This window comes from Bubalus kerabau, chromosome 4 (genome assembly GCF_029407905.1).
Source record: "Bubalus kerabau isolate K-KA32 ecotype Philippines breed swamp buffalo chromosome 4, PCC_UOA_SB_1v2, whole genome shotgun sequence".
NCBI classification, from domain to species: Eukaryota; Metazoa; Chordata; class Mammalia; order Artiodactyla; family Bovidae; genus Bubalus; species Bubalus kerabau.
Genome location: NC_073627.1, coordinates 46,234,495 through 46,258,211, shown reverse-complemented (window position 1 = coordinate 46,258,211; position 23,717 = coordinate 46,234,495). Strand labels below are relative to the sequence as shown.

At 36.4% G+C, this 23,717-nt stretch overlaps 2 protein-coding genes and 1 non-coding gene across 6 annotated transcripts in view; 1 reads left to right on the top strand and 2 right to left on the bottom strand.

The window, feature by feature from the left end:
- The window catches only part of CRLF3 (cytokine receptor like factor 3), a 41,706-nt gene extending 38,783 nt beyond the window's left edge, over nucleotides 1–2,923 (top strand). The window contains exons 7-8 of the mRNA XM_055577203.1: nucleotides 256–368; nucleotides 1,460–2,923. Of these exons, the coding sequence (XP_055433178.1) occupies nucleotides 256–368; nucleotides 1,460–1,716 (370 nt within the window). The 3' untranslated portion in view covers nucleotides 1,717–2,923. The remainder of the gene's footprint in view (nucleotides 1–255; nucleotides 369–1,459) is intronic.
- Nucleotides 2,924–10,131: 7,208 nt separating this feature from the next.
- The window catches only part of SUZ12 (SUZ12 polycomb repressive complex 2 subunit), a 39,615-nt gene continuing 26,029 nt past the window's right edge, over nucleotides 10,132–23,717 (bottom strand). For all 4 annotated transcript variants that reach the window (XM_055577202.1, XM_055577201.1, XM_055577198.1 and 1 more), the window contains 8 exons: nucleotides 22,993–23,098; nucleotides 19,110–19,287; nucleotides 16,509–16,600; nucleotides 16,152–16,295; nucleotides 15,523–15,680; nucleotides 14,949–15,147; nucleotides 14,397–14,476; nucleotides 10,132–12,514 (listed from right to left, as the gene is read on the bottom strand). In XM_055577202.1, the coding sequence (XP_055433177.1) occupies nucleotides 12,169–12,514; nucleotides 14,397–14,476; nucleotides 14,949–15,147; nucleotides 15,523–15,680; nucleotides 16,152–16,295; nucleotides 16,509–16,600; nucleotides 19,110–19,287; nucleotides 22,993–23,098 (1,303 nt within the window). In that variant the 3' untranslated portion in view covers nucleotides 10,132–12,168. The remainder of the gene's footprint in view (nucleotides 12,515–14,396; nucleotides 14,477–14,948; nucleotides 15,148–15,522; nucleotides 15,681–16,151; nucleotides 16,296–16,508; nucleotides 16,601–19,109; nucleotides 19,288–22,992; nucleotides 23,099–23,717) is intronic.
- On the bottom strand, nucleotides 21,256–21,362 carry LOC129651845 (U6 spliceosomal RNA). The gene has a single exon (XR_008714352.1). It is a non-coding gene; the product is annotated as a U6 spliceosomal RNA (small nuclear RNA).

Below are 23,717 nucleotides of genomic sequence, written 5' to 3'. Positions count from 1 at the left end.
TTACTCATGTATAAACTGGGTATGATAATAACAGCGCCTACATCATGGATTGTTAAAAACGAACTGAATGAGAAGATTTATAGGTAAGATATACAGACACAACGTTTTCAGAACAGGACCTGGAATTTAAGAAGTGCTAAATTATTGTTAGCTATTCTTAAGAGTAATCGTGATGAGATTGCTCTTGTTATGCTTAGCAACTAGTAGAGATCACATTAAAAAAATATTTAAAAGATTTTTCTGCCCCGTTGACAGAGTTGAAACTGTGGGACAACCAGACAGAAGAGACAGTATAGGAGTGTGTGCAGAAAAACAGAATGGATATGACTCCCTGCAGCGGGATCAAGCAGTATGCATTAGTACAAATGGTAAGTAAGGAGGAAATAACTGCCATTCTCTTTGAAATGTATAATTTACTATAGTAAGATTTGAATCAGTCTCAGTATCACACGTTTATACCAGAAGATGAAAAAATTTAGGTCTTAATGACGTATCTATGTGACTGCTTCATACCAGGCATTATTCTATACCCTTTAAAAATAATACCTTATTTAATCTTTAACACCTTTTTGAAGTGAGGAGTAGCATTATATCCATTTTGCAGTTGATGAAAAGGGCTTCCTAGGTGGCTCAGTGGTAAAGAATCTGCCTGACAATGCTGGAGATGCAGGTTCGATCCCTGGGTTGGGAAGATTCCCTGGAGGCGGAAATGGCAACCCACTCCAAGTATTCTTGCCTGGGAAGTTCCATGGACAGAGGAGCCTGGTGGGCTACAGTCCATGGTGTCGCAGAGAGCTGGCAAGGAGCACGCATAGCACTGAGTGGGCACACAGCACACGTAGATAAGAGAAGCCACAGAGAAGCCGTGGCTGAAGTGGCTGGCCCAAAATCACTTGGTTTGGAGGTGACTGAGCTGAGATTTTTTGCCAGGCAGTTTACTCCTGGATTCCGTGTGCCTAAGTCATCTGAATTCAACATAGAGGAGATAAATTCAGCATAGGTTAGGGAAATGAGGAGAGTTTACATCTATAGTGTTTTTTGGTCCCTTATTTCACAGTGATCACACTTAAAAATCACTACCAAGATGTGTTAATATTTTATGGTGTGGGTCAAACAGTCGGTAGACAGGATCCTTGTATATTCCATGTGAAACAGTCCTGCTGTTCCACAGAAAGTAATTTTATAATGGAGATGCCATCCATGTAGGAAACTCATGGTCTCTTTTAAAAGAGTGGAACCCTGGACCAGAAGCCTAAAACATTATTAAAGCTTTAACTTTTCCTTCTGCCTTGGGAATGTGGGGTTAATGAACATATTTAACTGCATTATCTTTGACCAGTTGGCATTCCAAAATGTTTTCTTTAATTAGGGAATTAGCTGCATTACCAATAATCTAGCATCTTGTTTCCATTCTTAGTTGTTGCTCACATGTGAATGACTCTTTACCTTAACATTTTAGGTGCAGTTTTTGTAAATGGAAAAGAAATGACTAATCAGTTGCCCGCAGTTACTTCTGGGTCCACTGTCACATTTGACATTGAAGCTGTGACTCTAGGATCCACCAATAATAACGAAGGCGGAAACTTCAAGCTTCGAGTGACTATTAGCTCAAATAACAGAGAAGTGGTGTTTGATTGGTTACTCGATCAGTCTTGTGGTTCTCTTTACTTTGGATGCTCATTTTTCTATCCTGGGTGGAAAGTGCTGGTGTTCTAGGTTTGCCGATGATTGGCTTTGGGTGTGTAGGGGTTTCACATAGCTTTCCTCTCAGCCCAGTTGTCATTGGTTTAAAAAATGGTTAGATTCATCTCTCAGTTAAGCCATTAGAAACAGAAATTATTTACGGGATATCTTTTGGACTATCTCAGCAATAAGAGGCGTGAATATGGTGGACAAAACCGTCGCAATGCAGTCCATTTTATTTTTTAGCATAGTGTTAATTGGAATATGACATCACAGTAAAAATCAAACTGGCTTTTAAAGTATGAGGAGATACAGAAAGCCCTATGAACCCTTCCACTGTACTTCTGAAGTTGGTTGTAAGAACAGAAAAATGCAACATAACATCATTTTTTATTAAGTCTCCGTCTTTTAAAGATCCAAGGCCATTTAAGACTTTAGAATGAAAAGCCAGGACTAGACCAGGCAGAATATGCCATAATGTATGCTGTGATGGACACTCCCTTGTGTGTTCTCCACAGGAGTGTTGCATATGCTCTTCATCTTCAGGGATTTGTAAGCAGTATTGAATTTTATCTCATGTTCAGTAATCTTTAAGTCCCAAAAGTGTGATAAGTTTTAAAAATTACTGAGCAAATGTCTACAATAGGCAAAGTGTTTTCTTTTGTTCTTTCCTTGCAGTTTCATTCCCAGTTAGGTTTGAGGGGTTTTACAGGGTAAAACTACTTACGGAAGTAGTATGCACAGCAGTGTTATTAATAGCTATGTCCCATGTATGAAATAGGCACCAGTGCATATCCAGCCTCAGTGACTTGCATGTTGCTCTTGGTAGGGTCTGAGTTGCAGTCCAGTTCATGAGTGGTCTTTTAGTGGACCAAACAAGTGTAGGCTAAATACTTGACCTATTTTTTGGGAAACAAATTTGTTTAAAATATTTATTTGAAGGACTTGGATGTAAACATGATTATCTTAACTTGCTATTTACCAGCCTAAGATCTTTTCTCTTTAATGTGAATTTTTTTTTTCCATTTTTAAGAGTTGAAAAGTGGAAAAGCAAGTTTGATATTTTTGTAAGGTAATTTATTGGGGGATTCCAGTTCCCTATTAGACAATCATGACCTTTTCCCGTTGCCTTTTTATATATAAGTAAGCTGTTTTTCACTTGTTTAGTGATTAGGAAGATGTGCTAGAATGTAGATGCCTCGTCCAACTATCTGAAACAAAAATAAAAAAGTAAAAGGTATGTGTGTGTATTTTTTTTTTCTTTCATGAGATTTAATTAATTCAGATTTAATCTTTTAAGTAGAGGGAGAAAAGTCATCTTCACTTTTAACTGTGTATGTGTGTGTGTGTGTGTATATATATATATATAAAATAGTAATAAATAAGTTATGTACACATATAAGAGGTATATTGGCAAGACTGTACTCCTTCCAGAGGGTCTAGGGGAGAAGCCTTGGAGCTACTGGTGGCCACAGGCATTGTAACGACAGTCTGTGTCTCTGTCTTCCCATGGCCTTCTCCCTCGGGCTTTTTTTTTTTACCCCCAACTGCCCTGTGAGGCTTGCAGGATCTTAGTTCCCCAACCAGGGATTGAACCCAGGCCCATGGCAGTGAAAACACCAAGTCCTAACCACTGGACCTCGAGGGAGTTCCCTCCTTTTGTCTCTTATAAGGACATTTGTCTTAGATTTAGTACCCACTCAAATAATCCAGGATGATCTCATCTCCAAGTCTTGAATTTACTTATAGCTGCAAAGGCCCTTTTTCCAAATAAAATTGCTGTCATAGGTTCTGATGTGGACAAGTCTTTTTGTGGGCCCCCACCATTCAACATGGATGATGGTGTTTGGCTGGAGTGGTTGTTGGCCATCAGTTTGTCTTGCTAGGCTGCCCCTTTCCTGGTCCCTTGGCTGCAGAGAGCAGGTTTTTGTTGGGGCTTTTTTGCCTGTCGACATTTCCATGTTGCTGGCATCTTTTGCCCCCAGGTCTGGGATACACAACGAAAACCTTAAGAAGGCACGGTATGGAGTTCCTTGAGTTTTGAGGTGCTTGGTCGTCTGTCAGTCTTCTTGTGTTTGTTTTATTATATTTTTCCCCATAGTTTTTAGTTTTCCTCAGCAGGAGGAGTGGGAAAATTATGCTACTCCCATCTTCTCAGAAGCATAAATTCTGAAGCTATATAATAGATTTTAATATCAAAACAAAAATAAAAGAGTAAGTAGGGATGAAGGATAAATACATCTCTTCGGAGGGCTTTCCCTGTAGAGGGGAGCAGAGTAAGCATCTAGCTCCTTGGTTAAATATGGAAGATTTAGTTCAAGGAGTGAAATTTATTCCGTTATTGACAACAAACTATTGTGACAACTGCTGACAGTAACGCACTCACTGAGGCATCTCCTAAACAGGTTCAGACCTTCCCACACGTGCATGAAGCAACCAGTGTCGGCTCCACTCAGTGTCCTGTCTTTCTCTCTCTCAGATTATTCCTTAACCTTAGTGGAGCACTTCCTCCATTTGCTGAGAAAGAGTGCCCAAGAGGTAAATTTTTTGAGATAGCTGAAAATCTCTTTATTCAATCCTACCTTTGACTGTGACTCATAAAGAATTCTAGGTTGGCGATCATTCCCTCTCAGAATTTGAATGCACTGCTCTGTGGTCTCCCAGGAAAACTAATGCCGTTCTGGTGCCTGTTCATTTGTATGTTGTATGTTTTTCCTCTTTGGAAAACTGTAGTATCTTCTCTTTATTCCAGCGGTCCCCTTCCTTTTTGGCATCAGGGACTGGTTTCACGGAAGACAATTTTTCACGGACTGTTGCGGGCAGTGGTTTTGAGATGATTCAAGCACGTTGTATTTTCTGTGCACTTTATTTCTACTATTCCACAAGCTGCACCTCAGATCATCATGTATTAGATCCCAGAGGTTGGGGACCCCTGCTTTGTTCTGTCTTCCTAGTTTGGTTTTGGTATAACACTCAGCTACGTAGCTCATTTGACAGCTGACCCTGTAGGTATATGAGTTTCTAATACCTGCTATAAACCCACTAGATTATAAGTTCCTTGAGTTTTTGTATCTTCTATAGCAAGTTATTCTCAACCCTGGCCTCACATTAGAATTTCCTGGAGAGCTTTTAAAAAAAGCAGAAATTCTGATTCAATTGGTATTAGTGGAGCTCACATTTTTTAAGAAATGAAATTATTATTATGAAGGCAGATTTTGGAGTAACCACTCCAAAGTAAAAGTCCAGTCTCCATGGTGATTTTTTTTTGGTAAATCTAAATTTGTTCTCTCTGGAAGACTATCCTTTATTCTGAAATTTAAGTTTCTTGCTCTTTTTATACTGTGTCCGTCTGTAAAATTAAAGTGACAGTAGATGTCAGGTTTGCTGGGTTTGTTTGTAAATCCTGACAAAATGCCAAAAATTTTTTGAATATATATTACAGGTCTATGAAATCCAAAAGTCTGGGATGTACTTCCTACCCAACATTTCCTGATATGTGGGTATCTGATAAGTACTTCTGAACTAAGAACAGTACTTTTCTTCTTAAAAGACAAAAACCATATTCGGCAAAATAAAACTAATCTCTCACAAAAGACTTTCTTTCATGGAATTTAATGTTGATCAAATGAAGTGACCTTTCTGTCACTTCTATTTATTAGTCTTACCTAAGGCAGTGTTAGAAAGCTTGCAGTTCTGTAGAAAATTAAGACTTTGTTAATGTAATCTCAGAAGACTTCTCCAGGGTCTTAAAATATATAGCTTGTGGAAGGAGCAAGCGTGTGATTTTTCCTCAGCTGTGGGAGCTGAGGATTGAAGTTGACAAAACTGTAAGGTTGTAGGGAAGGAAATAGTGATGTTAACCAAGAGCAGGTTACTGTCTAGATCCCTTGTTGAAGGAGGCACTTTTTTTTGTGAGGCCGGGGGCGGGGGGCAGGGGGGAGGGTCTATTGCTATAGTTGTGACTTTTTAAATGTATTTTTAATTGGAGGATAATTGCTTTCCAAGTTTGTGTTGGTTTCTGCCATATATTAACGTGAATCAGCCGTGGGTATACATATGTCCCCTCCCTCTTGAATCCCTCCCTCCCACCTCCCAGCCTATTGAAGGAGGGATTTTGATCCCATTTTACAGTTGAAGAAACAAACTCAGTGTTGTCAAGTAACTGAGTTTTGGAGCTGCAAAGTTGCAGCTCCAAAATGCCCTGGAGTTGGCATTCACATCTAGGCCTGTGTACTCTCAGTTCTTCTGCCACGCTCCTCTGTGTCCACACTGCCCTATGTCCCTGGGGCACCAATTTGAGATGAGACGTTTAGCTTACTAACCTGGCTTACTAAAATATGAACGAATGTCACCCTCTCTGGAATTCAAGATTCACGAGGACAGAACAATGTCTGGCTTCTTCATCTTTGTATCCTCACACTTAACTAAGGCAAAGGCCATTATAGGTGTCCAGGAAGTATCTAAGGAATAAATAAGGCTCCATGAGCCTAATTAATGGCATGGCAACCGTGGTCCTTTCCCTTCAGGGCCTCACAGAAGAGCCAGTTCCCCGCTTTCCCCAAATAAGAGAAATAGGATCATTTGGACAGAATCCACTCAGAAGAAAATCTTAGTTGAATTAGTGAATAAGGGAGTTAAGATTTGTTGGACCCCCGTTACATTCTAGGTCCTTGTTCTAGGTGATTCATAGGTTTGTCTCAAAATAGAAAAAGCTTTCATTCTGTGACCTGTGTAGCTTCACCGCTTCTCTGGAGTAATGAGCAGTAAGTCTAGCAAAGAGGTGCATGGTTGTTAGGAGAAAGAAGTGACCTTAGTTTTGATCCATGAGAACTGGGAGAATCCTTGAAACATGAGTCTTACTCAGCTCATTCCCAGTACTTGGGATAAGCCCCGGCACATGTCTACAGATGAATGACTGAACGGCTGGAGTGGGAGTGTGCTACCAAAGAGGTAGAAGCTATTAGGGCTCTGAAAAGGGATGGAGTAGCATGGACAGAAATAGGATTCTAGGAGATGGTGTACCTGTAGGTGGCCACTGGTTAAGTTCTGCCATGTGGGTGGATAGGATGGTAGTCAGAAATGGGAAAAGACAACCGATGAAATACAGTAGCTTGGGAGATACACACCCTGTTCTCTAAAAGCAGCTTTATAATGTGATTCATCCATGTGACATTTAAGTAACAATCTTATGTTTTTCTAAGAATATACTTGAGTGAATTTTTACCTCTGTATAAAAACCACTTACACTTGTACAAATAGTACATAGAAACAGAAGGTGCTCCAGAAATTGGATTGTAGACTGTGTATGGAGAACAGGGTGCATGGTGTGTACCATGCTGTACTCTGGTACCCTACCTGGTTGGAGGGGAGACTGCATACATGAGAGGTGAAGACTGGAAAGATAGTGAATTCCAATAGGCAGGAAAAGTATGGTTTTTATGCTGTCAACAACTCAGTTCAGTTCAGTCGCTCAGTTGTGTCCCACTTTTTGTGACCCCATGGACTGCAGCACACCGGCTTCCCTGTCCACCACCAATTCCCGGAGTTTACTCAAACCCATGTCCATCACGTTGGTGATGCCATCCAACCATTTCATCCTCTTTTGTCCCCTTCTTCTCCTGCCTTCAATCTTTCCCAGAATCGGGGTCTTTTCCAGTCAGTCAGTTCTTTGCATCAGGTGGCCAAAGTATTGGAGTTTCAGCTTCAGCATCAGTCCTTCCAGTGAATATTCAGGACTGATTTCCTTTAGGATTGACTGGTTGGATCTCCTTGCAGTCCAAGGGACTCTCAAGAGTCTTCTCCAACACCACAGTTCAAAAGCATCAGTTCTTCGGCTCTCAGCTTTCTTTATAGTTCAACTCTCACATCTGTACAGGACTACTGGAAAAACCATAGCTTTGACTAGATGGACCTTTTGTTGGTAAAGGAATGTCTCTGCTTTTTAATATGCTGTCTAGTTGGTCATAACTTTTCTTCCAAGGAGCAAGTGTCTTTTAATTTTATGGCTGCAGTCACCATCTGCAGTGATTTTGGAGCCCCCCAAAATAAAGTCTGACACTGTTTCCACTGTTTCCCCATGTATTTCCCATGAAGTGATGGGACCGGATGCCATGATCTTCGTTTTCTGAATGTTGAGCTTTAAGCCAACTTTTTCACTCGCCTCTTTCACTTTCATCAAGAGGCTCTTTAGTTCCTCTTCTCTTTCTGCCATAAGGGTGGTGTCATCTGTGTATCTGAGGTTACTGATATTTCTCCTTGCAATCTTGATTCCAGCCTGTGCTTCATCCAGCCCGTGCTTCATCCAGCCCAGCATTTTGCATGATGTCCTCTGCATATAAGTTAAATAAACAGGGTGACAGTATACAGCCTTGACGTACTCCTTTCCCCATTTGGAACCAGTCTGTTGTTCCATATCCAGTTCTAACTGTTGCTTCTTGACCTGCATACAGATTTCTCTGGTATTCCTTTCTCTTTAAGAATGTTCCAGTTTGTTGTGATCTACACAGTCAACAACTGGGAACCATCAATGATCCATTTTAATATGGTACTGGTATAGTTAATAAAACATGTATCTCTGCTTTCTTTGGAGTGACATACTATTTAGATTAACAAAAAAAATATAAATACAGCTTTCAGACTATTTTTTACAGTGCCTGTTTTACTTAATACCAATTGACTGTGTTCCAAATCCTTGTTAACAACTTATCCATTATACCTGGTTCCCAGTGAGAAACCATCCCTCTTTGTTTTTTCAGCTTTTTAAAATGTAAGAACTACGGAAAACAGGCAGTACATTTAGATTTGAAAACTGCACAGCAACAGCCTCCTTCCTACATGTCCTTTCACCCAGACATCTTTTCTGACAGCAGTTGCTTTTGTGTATCCATTTAGTCATATTCTTCACCCAAGCAAATATGGGCACATATTCTTTTCAAATCTTGTTAAAAATGGAAGTATTCTAGAAACTTTTCTGTACCTTTCTAATCTGCTCAACAGCGGTCAGTTTGTCAATTTACATGGGCCCGTTTATGTTGGATCAAATTCCTGAAGATAAAATTGTTGGGGCAAAGGTTAAACGCATTATGATTTTAATGGTAAGTACCAAATTATTCTGTAGAGGTTGTACTAGCTTATTTCCTCACCAGAAATGTCGTTGAGTACCCACTTCTCCATGTTTTACCCAACAGTATTATCAGCACTCTTTCATCTTTAGCAAGCTGAATCCACCTGTGTTCTTGATCTAATTCTTTCCTTTTCTGGCAATGTGTATCTTTGGTGTCCTCTGTGTCTTCCGTAGTCTGCAGGCTCAACCTTCCTATCCACTCTCCCCAATCTCTCTGCCTGTTTCCCTCTTTCGATGGCCATATTTCCCACGTATTCATGATAAACTTCTCCGACTCATTTTCCATTTATTAACAGCAAACTCCTCAAACTTGTTTTCTGTTATTTAACCCTTAAAGTTGCTGTTTTAAACTCATTTTCTGTTACAGGACGGCTTCCTTTATGAAACTCTACTTCCCTTGGCTTTGTCACTGCTGATTAGTTCATTTCTTCACATTGAAACACCATGATTACTTCTTGGGCACTTACTTCACAATGGGCAGAGTTCTGTTATTTAGTTGGGTATCTCACCTGGAGGACTCCCGCAGCATCCCTGTGCTTCTCCCTGTGGAGAGCTTCTTCCCTCCCAGATTCTTGGAGCCACGGCTCACCTATGACACAGACTGGTTTGTGTCATGTCTGTGCAGTTAATCTCCAAATACTTCTTACTGCCTGAAATCCAAATGCTTAGTTAGCATGGCATATAAGGCCTTCAGTTTATGTAACAAATATCTGAACACCAATGAAGACCATGAGTCACTACTAAGGCTAGTGAGACTGACTCAGCAGTCTAATGAAAAGGAAGCAGGTGCTTAAAGAAACACAGAGTGAGCTTTGGAACCAGAGGGGCGCTCAGCTCAAAGAATACACAACATGTGTACAGGCAAGCTATTTCTTGTAAATAAAGCAAGCACAGTGGAACTGTCAACACTTCGGTAACATTTTCCTCAATTCTTCTAAATTAATTTCAACTACTGACCTCACAGAATATAGTATTTTATTACATAATTGTTTTATTATTTGTGTCTCACTATATGGCTTTTTGAAAGCCAACATAAATCCTTTTTCATTCAAAAGAAAATTGAAAAAACCAAAGGTGAATCAGCATTAGGGCAATTAATATTGACATTACCCTAGACTATCAAATTTAAAATATTTTTTATGTGACAGTATGACACACTAGTTGCAACTGCTATTACCAGAACCGAAAGCAGGATTTCACATTAATTTTTCTCAACTTATTTGCTCTGATAGATATATATTTTTGGATATTTCCTATCTTAGCCAAGCCAAAATTTTTGTGCGTGTATTAACAATTCATAATATAATAAAAAACAAAACAGAATGCAGCTTTTATATTATTGAACTTTATGTACAAAATCATTTGATTTCAAATAAACATTTAATGTAAAAACAAACGTTCTTTTAAACTGATTTTTTTTTTACATCTACTGTACCATTCAAATGTTTTATCATCTTACATGATTTCTTCAAAATCTCTTATCAAGGGTACATATAGAAAAGCTTTTTTTTATAAATAGAAACAAAGGGATTTTTTCAGCTTTTATTATAAGATGACATAAAAAGTTTACTCAACAGAAGTAATTTCATTACTATTTGGGGGAGGGAATCACCAACTTTTTGTGCAAACAATGCTAGCCTTCTTTTAAGCATTAAGAGCATAACTGCTTAAGAAATGACATAAGCAATAATTCTACACCTACATCTCCCCTAAAATAATCTATTTTTTTTTTTTTTTTTACATATGTGCACAGCTTTAGCAAATTAAAGCCCGAGAGAAATGCTCGAAATCCACTATGCAGAGGCATAATCAGAGTTTACTGTAACTCATCATTTGGAGAGCTTACCAATCAAGGAGTCTGTAATGAAAGCTGCAGTTTCCCTCTTTCCTATTTTTTTTTAACACAAAAAAAATCAATGACTAGGAACTTAATACTGGATGACAAATCACATCCACACTATCAGTTAAATAGCCTCACAGTTAAACACATCTTAAAGACCAATCAAATCAGTATTTACATTTTATAAATTTCTGAAGACACCATTAGAAAGCTTATATATCCCTTCATTAAACAAAATAGGGAACTGCATCTGATGGTGGTGGAATGAAATTAAAAAAATTAAAAATACCGGTATTTACAGCAGCATTGATCCTTTATAAATAAAGAATATGAAAATGCAATTATCTTTAAGGATAATAAAAAATTGAGGTGATGTTACTCAACCACAGTGCTTGGAGTTGGACTAAAAATCTATTGGTGCTTGTTAATGTGCCAGTAGTGAAACCACTTTCTGTTGGAGAAAATCCAACTGTAAATATGTGCATGAGACACATATAACACAGGGCAAAACTGCTCACAACGATTCAAGTCAGCTTATCTGCATTGGATATTCTAATCATGAAACACATTACGAAGACATCCTTGCAAAGAAAAAAAAAAGTTACAACATTTTCTGGTTCATTTTTATAGAACATTTCCTCCCTCAAAAGTGGCATCTTAAAAATCTTAAACTCGTTCTTCCCTTGGTTTACAATCCTAATGAACAGATGTGGACAGCTGAATCTTCCATGTGATTACCTAATTGGGAAAGAAGAAAAAAAAACAGCAAAATGTTCAAGTTTAAAACAATATACTGGGTGAGCAATGCACTAAAATTATCCACATAAAAACAAATGGATGGTCAGTGACCTTAGAAGCCAACATTGACATTTCACTGACAATGTGAAAAATTAACATGTTCTCAAACAGGCCTAAGATGAAGAAGTGCTATTTTTAAATTGTAAAATGAACTCCGATAATGTAAAATACCTTATGTTGTACTTTTGCATTCCAAATTGATAAATGATTTCAAAGTCAAGGATTAAGGTCTGATTGCAAACAGTACTGCAACATAATTTCACAAAAATCTTCAGTTTCTAAAAAAAGGAATCACATTCTAATTTTCCCTCCCCAAGACAATGTCTCACAATTACAAAGTAGAAAAACAGCCAGTCACAAATGCAAAAAAAAAAAAAAAAAAAAAAAAAAACCAACACATTATAAATAGGAAATACTTTCTAGATTATCAATTCAGTATATTTCATAAGACAAGTGTTGAAGTTAAAAATACTTTAAGGTATTGCTTTTCATGCTTGAACTTGAGAATATTTTAATGACATCAATAAAACTGATATGCGGGTAATGCTGCATACTGAAGTGAAGTAGAACCCTGATTAAAAATATCCTTGTTGAAATCATTTACTTCATCTGACAGTGCCTGTTTGGAACCTATGATTAAAAACAAAAACAGAACCCTTCCTAGAGGCTGAATTCCCTAGAATGAAATTTCAGTGTTTGTCCATAATGTGGGGGTTAAGCCTTTTCAGAGTTTTTGTTTTTTGCTCTGTTTTGAAACCCCTGAGACACCATCTGTTTCCAAAGCTTTCTCTTTTGAGTTAATTTCACTAAATCCATTTGCTGTCCCATTTTGTTCTTCAGTGACTTCTTCATTTGCAGGGGAAGCAGATTCTCCTTTTTCTAATTTTTGTTGCATTTCACGGAGCTTGGTAACAGCTTTATCTATTGACATTATGCTAATAAGATTAAAGTCATGCATGCTGACTAGATGAAGCATGAAGTTTCGACATAAATTCTTCTTAATTATTTTCTGTCCATAGTTTTCTACAAACAGCATACAGGCATGATTCATTTGATTGTCAGCAATAAACCTATTTAATAAAAACACAAACACATCAACAACAATACAAAGTATTTCTGTCAAAGGCCACAGTGATAACTATTACAAGATAATAAGACTATATCTAGGTAAGTGATGATTTAACTAGCAAAACTATAGTGAATCTGAGATTCCATCACCTGAATAAACTTACCATGTTAGAAATTTAAAGAGGTTTAATTTAACCAGAGCTTAAACAGATGTCATTTCTGTTTTTCCTAATGAAATTAGGAAGTTAGCAGTTAAAAGTGTAAAATATTTTCTCTTGCCACTCCACTTTCATTAACTGTGTAACACTATTCTCTCAGTTTCCTATTTCAGAAGCAGTGTTTCTACACACTTTCAGTTAATGGTAAACTTTTGAAAAAATGAACATGTCACAACAATTGTGGTATAGTGTGACTGTTTTGGTGGAAGACAAGGAATAAAATTTGAGAGAACCAAATTAAACCAAATAGGAGATGGATGTTCAATTACCCACTGCGACTCAAAACAGAATCTGTAAAATGTAAAAGCCTGATTGCAGATCTGAAAAAATACAAATAGTTTACCAACTACCTGCCACTTTGTAATGCCAGTTTATACTGAACCTAGTAGTTCTTATGCTGACAGATTTGGATCAGGAATTAAAATATAACTCAATTAAGTAATTTGACTAAAATTCTATCTTGAAACTGGCATATCAGGACAAAAGGAGAAAGAGATTTCAGCCAAGCCTCCACATACATATTTACTCATAACTGAGTTTTAATGACTAGACCAGGGATGAAGCAAACATTTTCTGTAAAAGGCTAAACACTAAGTATTTTAGGCTTTGCAAGGCCCATATGTATTTAGGCCCATATGTGGGCCTTCCAGATGGTGCTAGTGGTAAATAAAGACCTCCTGCCAACACAGGAGACATAAGAGACGCGAGTTTGATCCTTAGGTTGGAAAGATCCCCTGGAGGAAGACACGGCAACCCACACCAGTATTCTTGCCTGGAGAATCCCATGGACAGAGGAGCCTGGTGGGCTACAGTCCATAGAGTCACAAAGAGTTGGACACGACTCAAACGATTTAGCAAGCCATATGTAATCTCTATTGTCTTCCTCTTTAATTTTTTTTACAACCCACTAAAAATGTGAAGACTATTCTTAGCTCAAGGCAGTTTACCAAAAATAAAAAAGGCTATAAGCGATGCACCCAGTCATCTGAACTAGAACTTAAAACACTTAAGTCCTCCATTCCCCAAGAATAAAGAAAATAAAACGCTTCTTCCCATTTATTTCATTTAACCTTTAAAGGAAAAAACCTTAGATCCATGTGCTATAAAAGAAAGCCTTATTTGAGGGTCTAATACTAATGAAGGTAGAGAAGAATCTATGTACTGACAGGTAAATAGTTCACACAGGGAAGCAGATGTACAGGAAAAACAATGCTACGGCCCCAAAGGCACGAGAAATTAGGATTGTTCTACCCTCAGCTTTATGAAATGGTAGTAAGAAATAAGAAAAGCTGGCTCTGAATAATAAAGCAGTTAAAAATTTTACTCTGAATAATAAAGCAGTTAAAAATTTTGTTAATAATTGTGTTAGTAGTTTTCAGGATTTCCAGGTGTGTAGCACACAGTGTATTATTTATGTATTCCCTAGCAATAAAAGGAATAAAAGCTGGGTTATTACAAAAACATTAACTAAAAACCTGCTGTTAGATGGAGCTAGCGCCTTACTTAAACATTCTTTGAAGGTAACCATTTTTCTAATACCTCAATTAGGATATTTAGGACAAATTATACCTAAATTTTAAGTAAGATCCTAACACAGATTTACAGAATGTGAAGCAACAAAAAGAACATGAAGGAAATGGAATATTTAAATCTAGAAACACCCTACCCATGCTTCATGACATGGAGATTCCATAGTTTCATCACTTCTTTCTCTCCTTCATTAACATCAGAAAATTCCTCAATTTGCTTTTAGAAAAAAAGAGGAAAAAAAATTTATTAGATGCAGAATAAATATAATTGATATTTCTAAGAAAAAATTGTGAGAATGTTAAAAACAGAATTTTTTGTAACTAAAAATACCACTACTTATTTATATAGCAAAGCAGCAATGTTTCCAACATCCATTTAAGTGGTAATTTTAAAAGGGAAATCCTTAGTTATGAAATAGTTGCCTTTAAACAAAATGAAAAAACACAAAATCACAAAAAGAAAACCTGTATTTCCTTTAGTTGGTAACTATTCAAATGACACAATTACAAAAATTGTCGATTCCTGAATTCCTTAATTTAGAAAAATGCTCCTTAACATTAAATCAAAAATTTAATTCATATTAAAGTTATTAGTTTTCAAACAAAATCATTTCATCATAAAATTGTAAAATCATTGTCGATAATGATAATGATGATGATGGTAACAGCAACAGAACAGTAATAATTACAGTAATGGTTTTTTCTCTTAGCCATTCGGGGTCTTTTTCATCTTCACTATCTACTTCCATTTCTTGTGGACGGAGAGGTAAACAAGTATCACTATGGAAATAGAGGCGGTTGTGTCCACTACTGTATGTTCGCTGCTGTTCCACTTCTCCATCTTCGGATTCAAGAAATTCAGACATACTTGCTTTTGTTCTTTTTGGCCTAATGAAAAGAAATGTTGATGTAATATTAAGTACCACAGAGAGGGCTCACACTACTCAGAGTACATTCCTTTCTTCCAGAGGTTTCCACCCAGGCATGCACACAGAAACTTCTACTGGGAGACACTTTACTCTCCCTATAACCACTAGAGCAGTAGCCACATTAACACAGGAAAAAGCTGTGAGGAGGAAGTGAGAAAACCACTGTAGAAACAGGAGCCAGGGAGAGTTATAAAGCAGTATGCAACCCCAGAGACTTATTTAATACTGAAATAAGAACTGCCACCTAAACAGTAGTTTTGAATGGCTTCCCTTTATTCCTCAAACATCAATAAAGTCAGAAAATAAACTTTTGCCACATGCCCTTTTTACCTACCTGCACACAAGAATGTGTGTGATAGGTGTTCTCTTTACTGGTCCATTGCGACTAAAAGCAAATCCGGGTTGGCGATGAATATCCTGAGGATTTCCTGCATAGGAGCCATCATAACACTCGTTGATAGAAACATCTATCCTAGCACCTTTTGGATGATACTGTAACAAAAATGGCAAGGTGATTAGAAAAATAAAATATTAATTATCCTATCTTAAATACCTATTCCTCCAACTTAATTAAAATGTACTTGTGGGTTCTTAAATGTTTTGAAAACTAAAATAAGCCAGGCATACCAGCATGGTGAACAGGGGCCCAGAAGATCTGGAGTCAAAAAGATCCATGTTAAAATCCTGGCTGTGCCATTTATTGGCTTGGTAACTGTACAAATTATTTCTTGTCTGAGCAAGGATAAGGAAATTACCACTTAATTCAAAGAGCTGGGGTGAGGATTATGTGAGTCATTAGAGGTGCACTGTGCAAATATACACAAACACTGAATCATTCACCGTAATTCATCCATAAACAATCCCTTCAGTGTAGAAACTTTGGCATTCTGCACAAAGTACAATTTCTGAAAGCCAAATTTTATCATAATGTATAATAGTAAGAAAAAATGAAAAGCTACTTACAACATAATTGAAGATAAATCTGCTATGGCAGAGTTTAAGATGTTTAAGTAAGCTATAAAGTTTGCGGCAGTTCAGGGTGCACCAAGGGCAATGTAGGTCATCTCTTGCTTCAGTTTGTTGTCTCGTATTGTTGTTATAAAGGAACTTTAAAGATAACAAAAAACAAAAAGAACAGCAAATCTCCAACTTATATATCTCAAGATATTTTGTTTCAATATAAACTTTAAACATAGTTAAAATAATATAAAAGGAAAAGTCAGAGGCATTCTATTTATTTAAATGTCAAAATATTTCAGATAGAACGTGCAAAACAAAAGTATCTCATGATTACTTAAAAGAAGGGTCAGCTATGTTTACCTGATAAAATATTCTTAATTTTTGTCGGTTTTCATTTGAAGTATCTTTTTCTTTTCTTGTTTGCAGATCTGTAGTCAATGATTCTTTAACAGCTGAAAACATACACTTTTAATGAAAATACTTGCTTCTAAAAAGTGAAATAATATCTGTTGTGAACATAATTAAACAATAAAGGTTTCACAAAATTCTTCCTGTGGCATTTAATACAATGTTTTCACCCTCAAGTGATTTCAGGGAACAATCCCTTTATCAGCAACCTAACCAGATACTAAGGTCTTTACTGGTAGGATCCATTCTTTTTTCCCCTTTAAAATGTCCTAAAACATTAAGACACCTATCATGTTCTAAAACATTTAAAAAATAACCCCAAGTATTATACGTAGTCACTTTAATTCTTTAAGCACTTTGAGGTCAAAGTAAGGTTTTGTTCTTGGTCTCTGTATTTCCAGTGCACAACAGTGAGCAGACATCCACTAAATATTGGTTTAACAAATTAAATGAAAATGATTGTAATAATATCATTCCAAATCCAAAACATCATCATTAATAATTTTGGTGTATTATTTTACTGACTTAAAAATGAAAATTTGTATTTCTCCTGACATAAGTAATCATTTCCTATGTAAAACTTTGTAAAAATCTTTTCTACTCAGTTTCCTGAAAACTCTTTTACTAGTATTTGGCCACAGAACACTTTGAGAAGTGCCCAGACTACAATTTCCTTGGGAAATCTTTCCCCTGACAGGGGTCATTTCTTACGTCTCCTAAAACTGACTCTAACTACAGTGACTTGCACACAGCTAATGGACGGACTTGAGTGGCATATGTCAAAGACAGCTCCCTTCTGCCTTCTTAAACAGTCTTAGATAAAACACATGGATACCCTCAGGTCAAGGACAGTGTTCTCATTAGGCAGATAAAAAATGAAAGAATACTGCAACCTGGGCCTTAACCCAACAGAGCTAACTGGTACAATTTGTAAATGTTTCTCCTCTTAAAAATTTACTACAAAATTTAACCTGATAAAATTCAGGTTATAATAATCCTCTTCCAGCCCCCAAATTGTTCAAATATTCTTAAGTGGTTAAGTCAGTTCCATAACATAAACAAATTTTTATGTAAATTTGAAAAAGCACATTGTTCCAAAGCCCTTTATAGCTGCAATTCAAAACTACAAAGCTCTGAAAACCAATCATTTTCTCATGAGTTTGGGACAAATTTAATGTATCCTAAATTGACATAAAGCTATCTATAGACTATGCCAAAGCCTTTGACTGTGTGGATCACAATAAACTGTGGAAAATTCTGAAAGAGATGGGAATACCAGACTACCTGACCTGCCTCTTGAGAAACCTATATGCAGGTCAGGAAGCAAGTTTATAACTGGACATGAACAACAGACTGGTTCCAAATAGGAAAAGGAGTACGTCAAGGCTGTGTATTGTCACCTTACTTATTTAACTTCTATGCAGAGTACATCATGAGAAACGCTGGGCTGGAAGAAACACAAGCTGGAATCAAGATTGCCGGGAGAAATATCAATAACCTCAGATAGGCAGATGACACCACCCTTATGGCAGAAAGTGACGAGGAACTAAAAACCCTCTTGATGAAAGTGAAAGAGGAGAGTGAAAAAATTGGCTTAGAGCTCAACATTCAGAAAACAAAGATCATGGCATCTGGTCCCATCACTTCATGGGAAACAGATGGGGAAACAGTGTCAGACTTTATTTTTGGGGGCTCCAAAATCACTGCAGATGGTGACTGCAGCCATGAAATTAAAAGACGCTTACTCCTGGGAAGGAAAGTTATGACCAACCTAGATAGCATATTTAAAAGCAGAGACATTACTTTGCCAACAAAGGTCCGTCTAGTCAAGGCCATGGTTTTTCCAGTAGTCATGTATGGATGTGAGAGTTGGACTGTGAAGAAAGCTGAGCGCCGAAGAATTGATGCTTTTGAACTGTGGTGTTGGAGAAGACTCTTGAGAGTCCCTTGGACTGCAAGGAGATCCAACCAGTCCCTTCTAAAGGAGATCAGTCCTGGGTGTTCTTTGGAAGGAATGATGCTAAAGCTGAAACTCCAATCCTTTGGCCACCTCATGCGAAGAGCTGACTCATTGGAAAAGACTCTGATGCTGGGAGGGATTGGGGGCAGAAGGAAAAGGGGATGACAGAGGATGAGATGGCTAGATGGCATCACCGACTCAATGGACATGAGTTTGGGTGAACTCTGGGAGTTGGTGATGGACAGGGAGGCCTGGTGTGCTGCAATTCATGGGGTCGCAGAGTCGGACACGACTGAGCAACTGAACTGAGACCTCATTTGAAGATATTATGTAATATATGGCATATATACTATATATTATACCACGATTCTAAAATTAAAAAAAAAAATCTCCAAAATTCCCACATACATCTAGTGAATAAAGTACTGTTGATCAGCACTTCATCACAGAACTTTAGGAGAATCATAATTTACTCATAATGTGTCTGGTAAGTCAAATAATATTTCCGAAGATTACTGGAGCAAAAGACAAATTAATCTAAAACCTAAGTCCTAACTCTGCAAAGCATTATTTTGACAGCAAAGTTTTCATACCAATAGTTTGAGTAGGTTTTACTGAACCAGGCTTATTTTCTTGATGAAGACTCTCTGAATTTCTAGTGGCAAGAGGTTTGGCTATAGGAGCTGTAGATTTATCATTGGTCTCTCCTGTCCAACGAAGAGTGAACTGCAATGTAGGTCCCTGAGAAAATGTTTCAAATGGAGGCAGTCTCTAAAAAAGAAAAAACATGAAAACAGTGAAGATCCCAAAAAATGAATTGAAAGAAATTGTAGGAGTAAAAAAAGAATACTTATTATGACATATTAATGTAGAACTGACTTCAATCAACAGACTCTTCCTTTAAAAACCCCCAAATGCCTACATGGATAGCCAGGAAAATAGAGTAAATGTATGGCGCAGTAAAGACTGTATATAGTACTAGAGGGCTCAGACTGGCAATTGCTACACTGGTTCCGCATACAAACACTGGCCCAATACAGCCCGATTTTCAGACTTTTTTTTTAAGTTCATATGAAAAATACTCCCATTTTTATTTGCTGGTAACTAACAAATTAAAAAAAAAAAAAAAAACTATGGTACCCAAAGCCTGCCAGTTTGCAACTTCTCTGAAGATGACCAATTACATCTGACTGAATTGAATGGTTTTAGCAATGAATAATTTTTGACTTCTCAGCTTCACAATGACTGCCCTTGATTCTCGCTCTGAATTTTAGGACACTGAGGCTTTCCTCCTCCACTTTCAATCACTTACAAAACCACTCTTCCCTTGGTCTCCTTAATTAGTTCCTAGTCAACATTTAGCCACAAGCCCCAATCTCTCACCCATCCTCAAGGATTTACCTATTAGATTATTCCCAAATTGCTTCTCCCTTCTTTACACTTAGAGCTCTAAACATTGTCACTTGGATATCCAGGTCATCCTGAACTAAAATATGTTTAGACATGAATCTATTATCTTTTCTTCTCAAGTACACTTATTTTTGTCCCAAGCATTATCATTCTACTAGTGACCCTAAAGGAGAAGGAAATGGCAACCCACTTCTTGCCTGGAGAATCCCAGGGACAGGGGAGCCTGGTGGGCTGCCGTTTATGGGGTCGCACAGAGTCGGACACGACTGAAGCGACTTAGCAGCAGCAGCAGTGACCCTAAACTAAAAATTTCACAATTACATTTGAAACCTATTCTTGCTATTCTCATATAATTACCATGTATAGATTCTTACTACAGTATCTTATTACTAGAGAGCAGTACCTCAGCTGCTCTGCTTCTAATTTTTACTTCTCAATCCATATTCAGGAGACCAAGTAATTTTTGTCAAAGATGCTTTCATGTTATTCCTTTTTATAGAAATCTTCAATGATTTCCTATTTTACTGCCACACAAGTCTAACCTCCTTCTACATCTTTATTACAAATAATCCTTTAAAACTATAATTTTAGACTGGAGTGACGTGAAAGGGTAATCATATAAACCAATTCTGACCGAGTGAGTCCGTATCTAGGAATTTATCTTATAAAAATACTTGCAATGCAAAAAGATACATGTACAAGTGAGTACAAGTATACTCACAACATTTGTTAAAATGTAAAAAAAATTAAAATAAATTATCAACTTAAGTGACATTAGTTTAGCAACTTATGGGACATTTACTTAAAAGAATAACATAGAGCTGTTAAAAAGAAGCAAATCTATATGACCTGACTTAAAAGGATACCTCAATTTCTTGGGAAAACCCCCAAGCTCATGTATCAGTTCAATTCAGTTGCTCAGTCGTGTCTGACTCTTTGCAACCCCATGGACTGCAGCATGCGTATAAAGTCTTATAATGAGTATAAACTCATATATAATAATTCTATTTTCTCATAAAGAAATTTAAATTTTAAAAAAGAAATTTAATATTGTTTCAATTTCTTGGAAAAACCTCAAAACTCATACACAATAATCCTATTTTCTCAAGGATAAATTTAGACTTTAAAAAATTTAAAACATAAAAATAACAAATATCTGCAGAAAATTCAAGCACTATAGATACATATAAATAAGTTATTTAAAATCCCATCACCTGAAGGTAACCACTATTATGCTTAATTTTAGAAAAGGTGGTTATATGTGTTATTATGTAAAAATTGAATATCATGGAAATCTTGTCAAAATATTTTTTTTTTTACAACACAAACAAAAATATGGAATGCTTCACGAATTTGCGTGTCATCCTTGCGCAGGGGCCATGTTAATCTTCTCTGTATCGTTCCAATTTTAGTATATGTGCTGCCGAAGCGAGCACAATATTACCCTTTTTAATGGCTATCATTCTAAGAGTTAAGGTGTTTCCAATTTTTCACTATTTAAAAATTTCAGGCAAGACTTGTTACCTAGATCTTTTCAGTTATCTAGGTACTACCTTGTGACAAAATTGTAAAATATAAACTGTTACATCAAATTGTTAATGACTATATACACAATTAAAATTTTCATTTATATTGTCAGTCTCCCCTCCAGTAAAGTTATATCAACTTATTCTTAACTTAAAGCATTCTATGAGAATATATGTCCCCACATCTCCAACTAGAAACTGTCAACTTCTTTTAACTGTTGTCAAACTAGTAATCAAAAGCTAGTAATCTGATTTTGTTTGCATGTCTCTGAATACTAGTAAAGTTGAGTATCTTTTTAAAAAGCTTACTAGTCATCTGTATCTGTTGAGCTATCAGACTGTTCAGACTGTTCTTTATCCATTTCTCCTAATTAGACTGTTTTTTATTAATTGCATATTCATATTAGCCTTTTGTATGTTACAAATATTTGCCCCAGTCCATCATTTGGTTTTAACTTTAGATTTTTGAAGTATAGAAACGACTCGTTTTAATTAGTCGTTTTTATGATTTCTAGCTTTTGTATCATACCTAGAAGGGCTTTTCTCATAGCAAGATTATATTAATATTCACCTGTCTTTTTTCTGAAGCTATGTAGTGTTAATTTTTACATTTACATTTATGAGCCTTCTGGAATTTATTAGGTCTAAATTTATTTCCAGATGGCTAGAGAGTAATTCTGTCACATAGATAATAAACGGTTTATCTTTCCCAGACAGATCTAACACCAATTTTATCACAGATTAAACTCAGAACTATTTCAAGACTATGCTTCAGTGATGTGCTTGTCTATTCCTATACTTGTACCATAAATTTAAGTTCTTTTATTGTTATCTGGAAAGTAAAGGTTCTCAAAAAACTTTTCCATAATTTTCCGTAGTACTATTACACACTGTTTTAGGTTAACTTTGGACTAATTTTAAGGCTTAAGGAAAAAAAAAATCCTTTCAGGATTTTGCTTGTGCTGCTACACTGATCTAATATATTTAGAAACAAATGACACTGGTTCTGTTGTCTGCCTATCCAAGAAATGTATGTATGCCTATTTTTAAGTCTCTTAAAAGTTATTTTAAGCCTGCTTCATCTAAGATTTAAAGATTTCCTGATAAGTTTATTATTAGTCAGATGTTACCTGCTGTTACTATGAATGGGATTTAAAATATCAGTTAACATTTATTGAGCACTTATTTTATGCCAGGCACGGTGCTAAGCATCTTTCACTAATTATTTCATTTAATCCATCAATTCTATGCCTTGCTTAACAGATGAGAAAACTGAGACACACAGGATTAAGTAACTTGCCAGATGCCACATAACTACGAGTGGAGATTTGAACCTGGTGGTCTGGCTCCAAGGATGATGCCTTCCATTAAATACTCTGACTAGACAATTTTGATTTGTGTTTTTCAAGGTATTAAAAAAAAGGACTCTTCCTTCCAATATGAATTCCTTTCAACATGAATTTCCATTCGGGGAAGAAAACATCAATCAGAAATGGGAGTTTATAACTATAACGTGCTCAGTCTTCTGAGTAGTCCATACCTTCCCATCAAGAATAGTCTCCCATGTTGCTCTTTTCTTGCTTATTGGACATTCTTCCATTTCCTGCATGGCTACTTCATATTCCCCATCTAAAAGCTGTAAGCGCCTGTTAGACAAACACATACACTTTAAAGTAACCTGAGTATTATTGTAAGTACACAAATTCTACATCTTTAGATTTATATTCAAAAGCAATTATTAAATTTATAAACTAGCTTACATTCCCAACAAGATTTAAAAATATACCTACACTCCATTCCTGGCCAAAAATTTTTTTAAATATTTTGTACTAGTAACTATTACTAGAGAATTATTTCATTACTGTAGCTACTCAGATATAACTTAAAACATTTAAAGTATAATATGCTTACAGTCTTAAAACTTAGTAAGTTTTAAATATTAAGTATAAAGCATGTGTGCAGGCTTTATACTTTTAGAAATGAAATAACAACAGTGTTTTAATACTTGCCTTAGGGAGCCACTAAGAATTATGTCTGTTATCTTTAATTATTGTAAATACTTGAACTAGAATTCTTGACTCAGCAAACTGATGATTATAATGACAAATCGGATAATTATAAGATCCTAAGGGGGCACCTGGCACATATAGGTGCTCAATAAACATTTCACAGGTGAATGAATATGTGGAATACTGGTTGAATCAAAGAATCAATTAAATTAAACCCATACTCACAGTACAGTTTTAATGTGTGTGTACATATTTG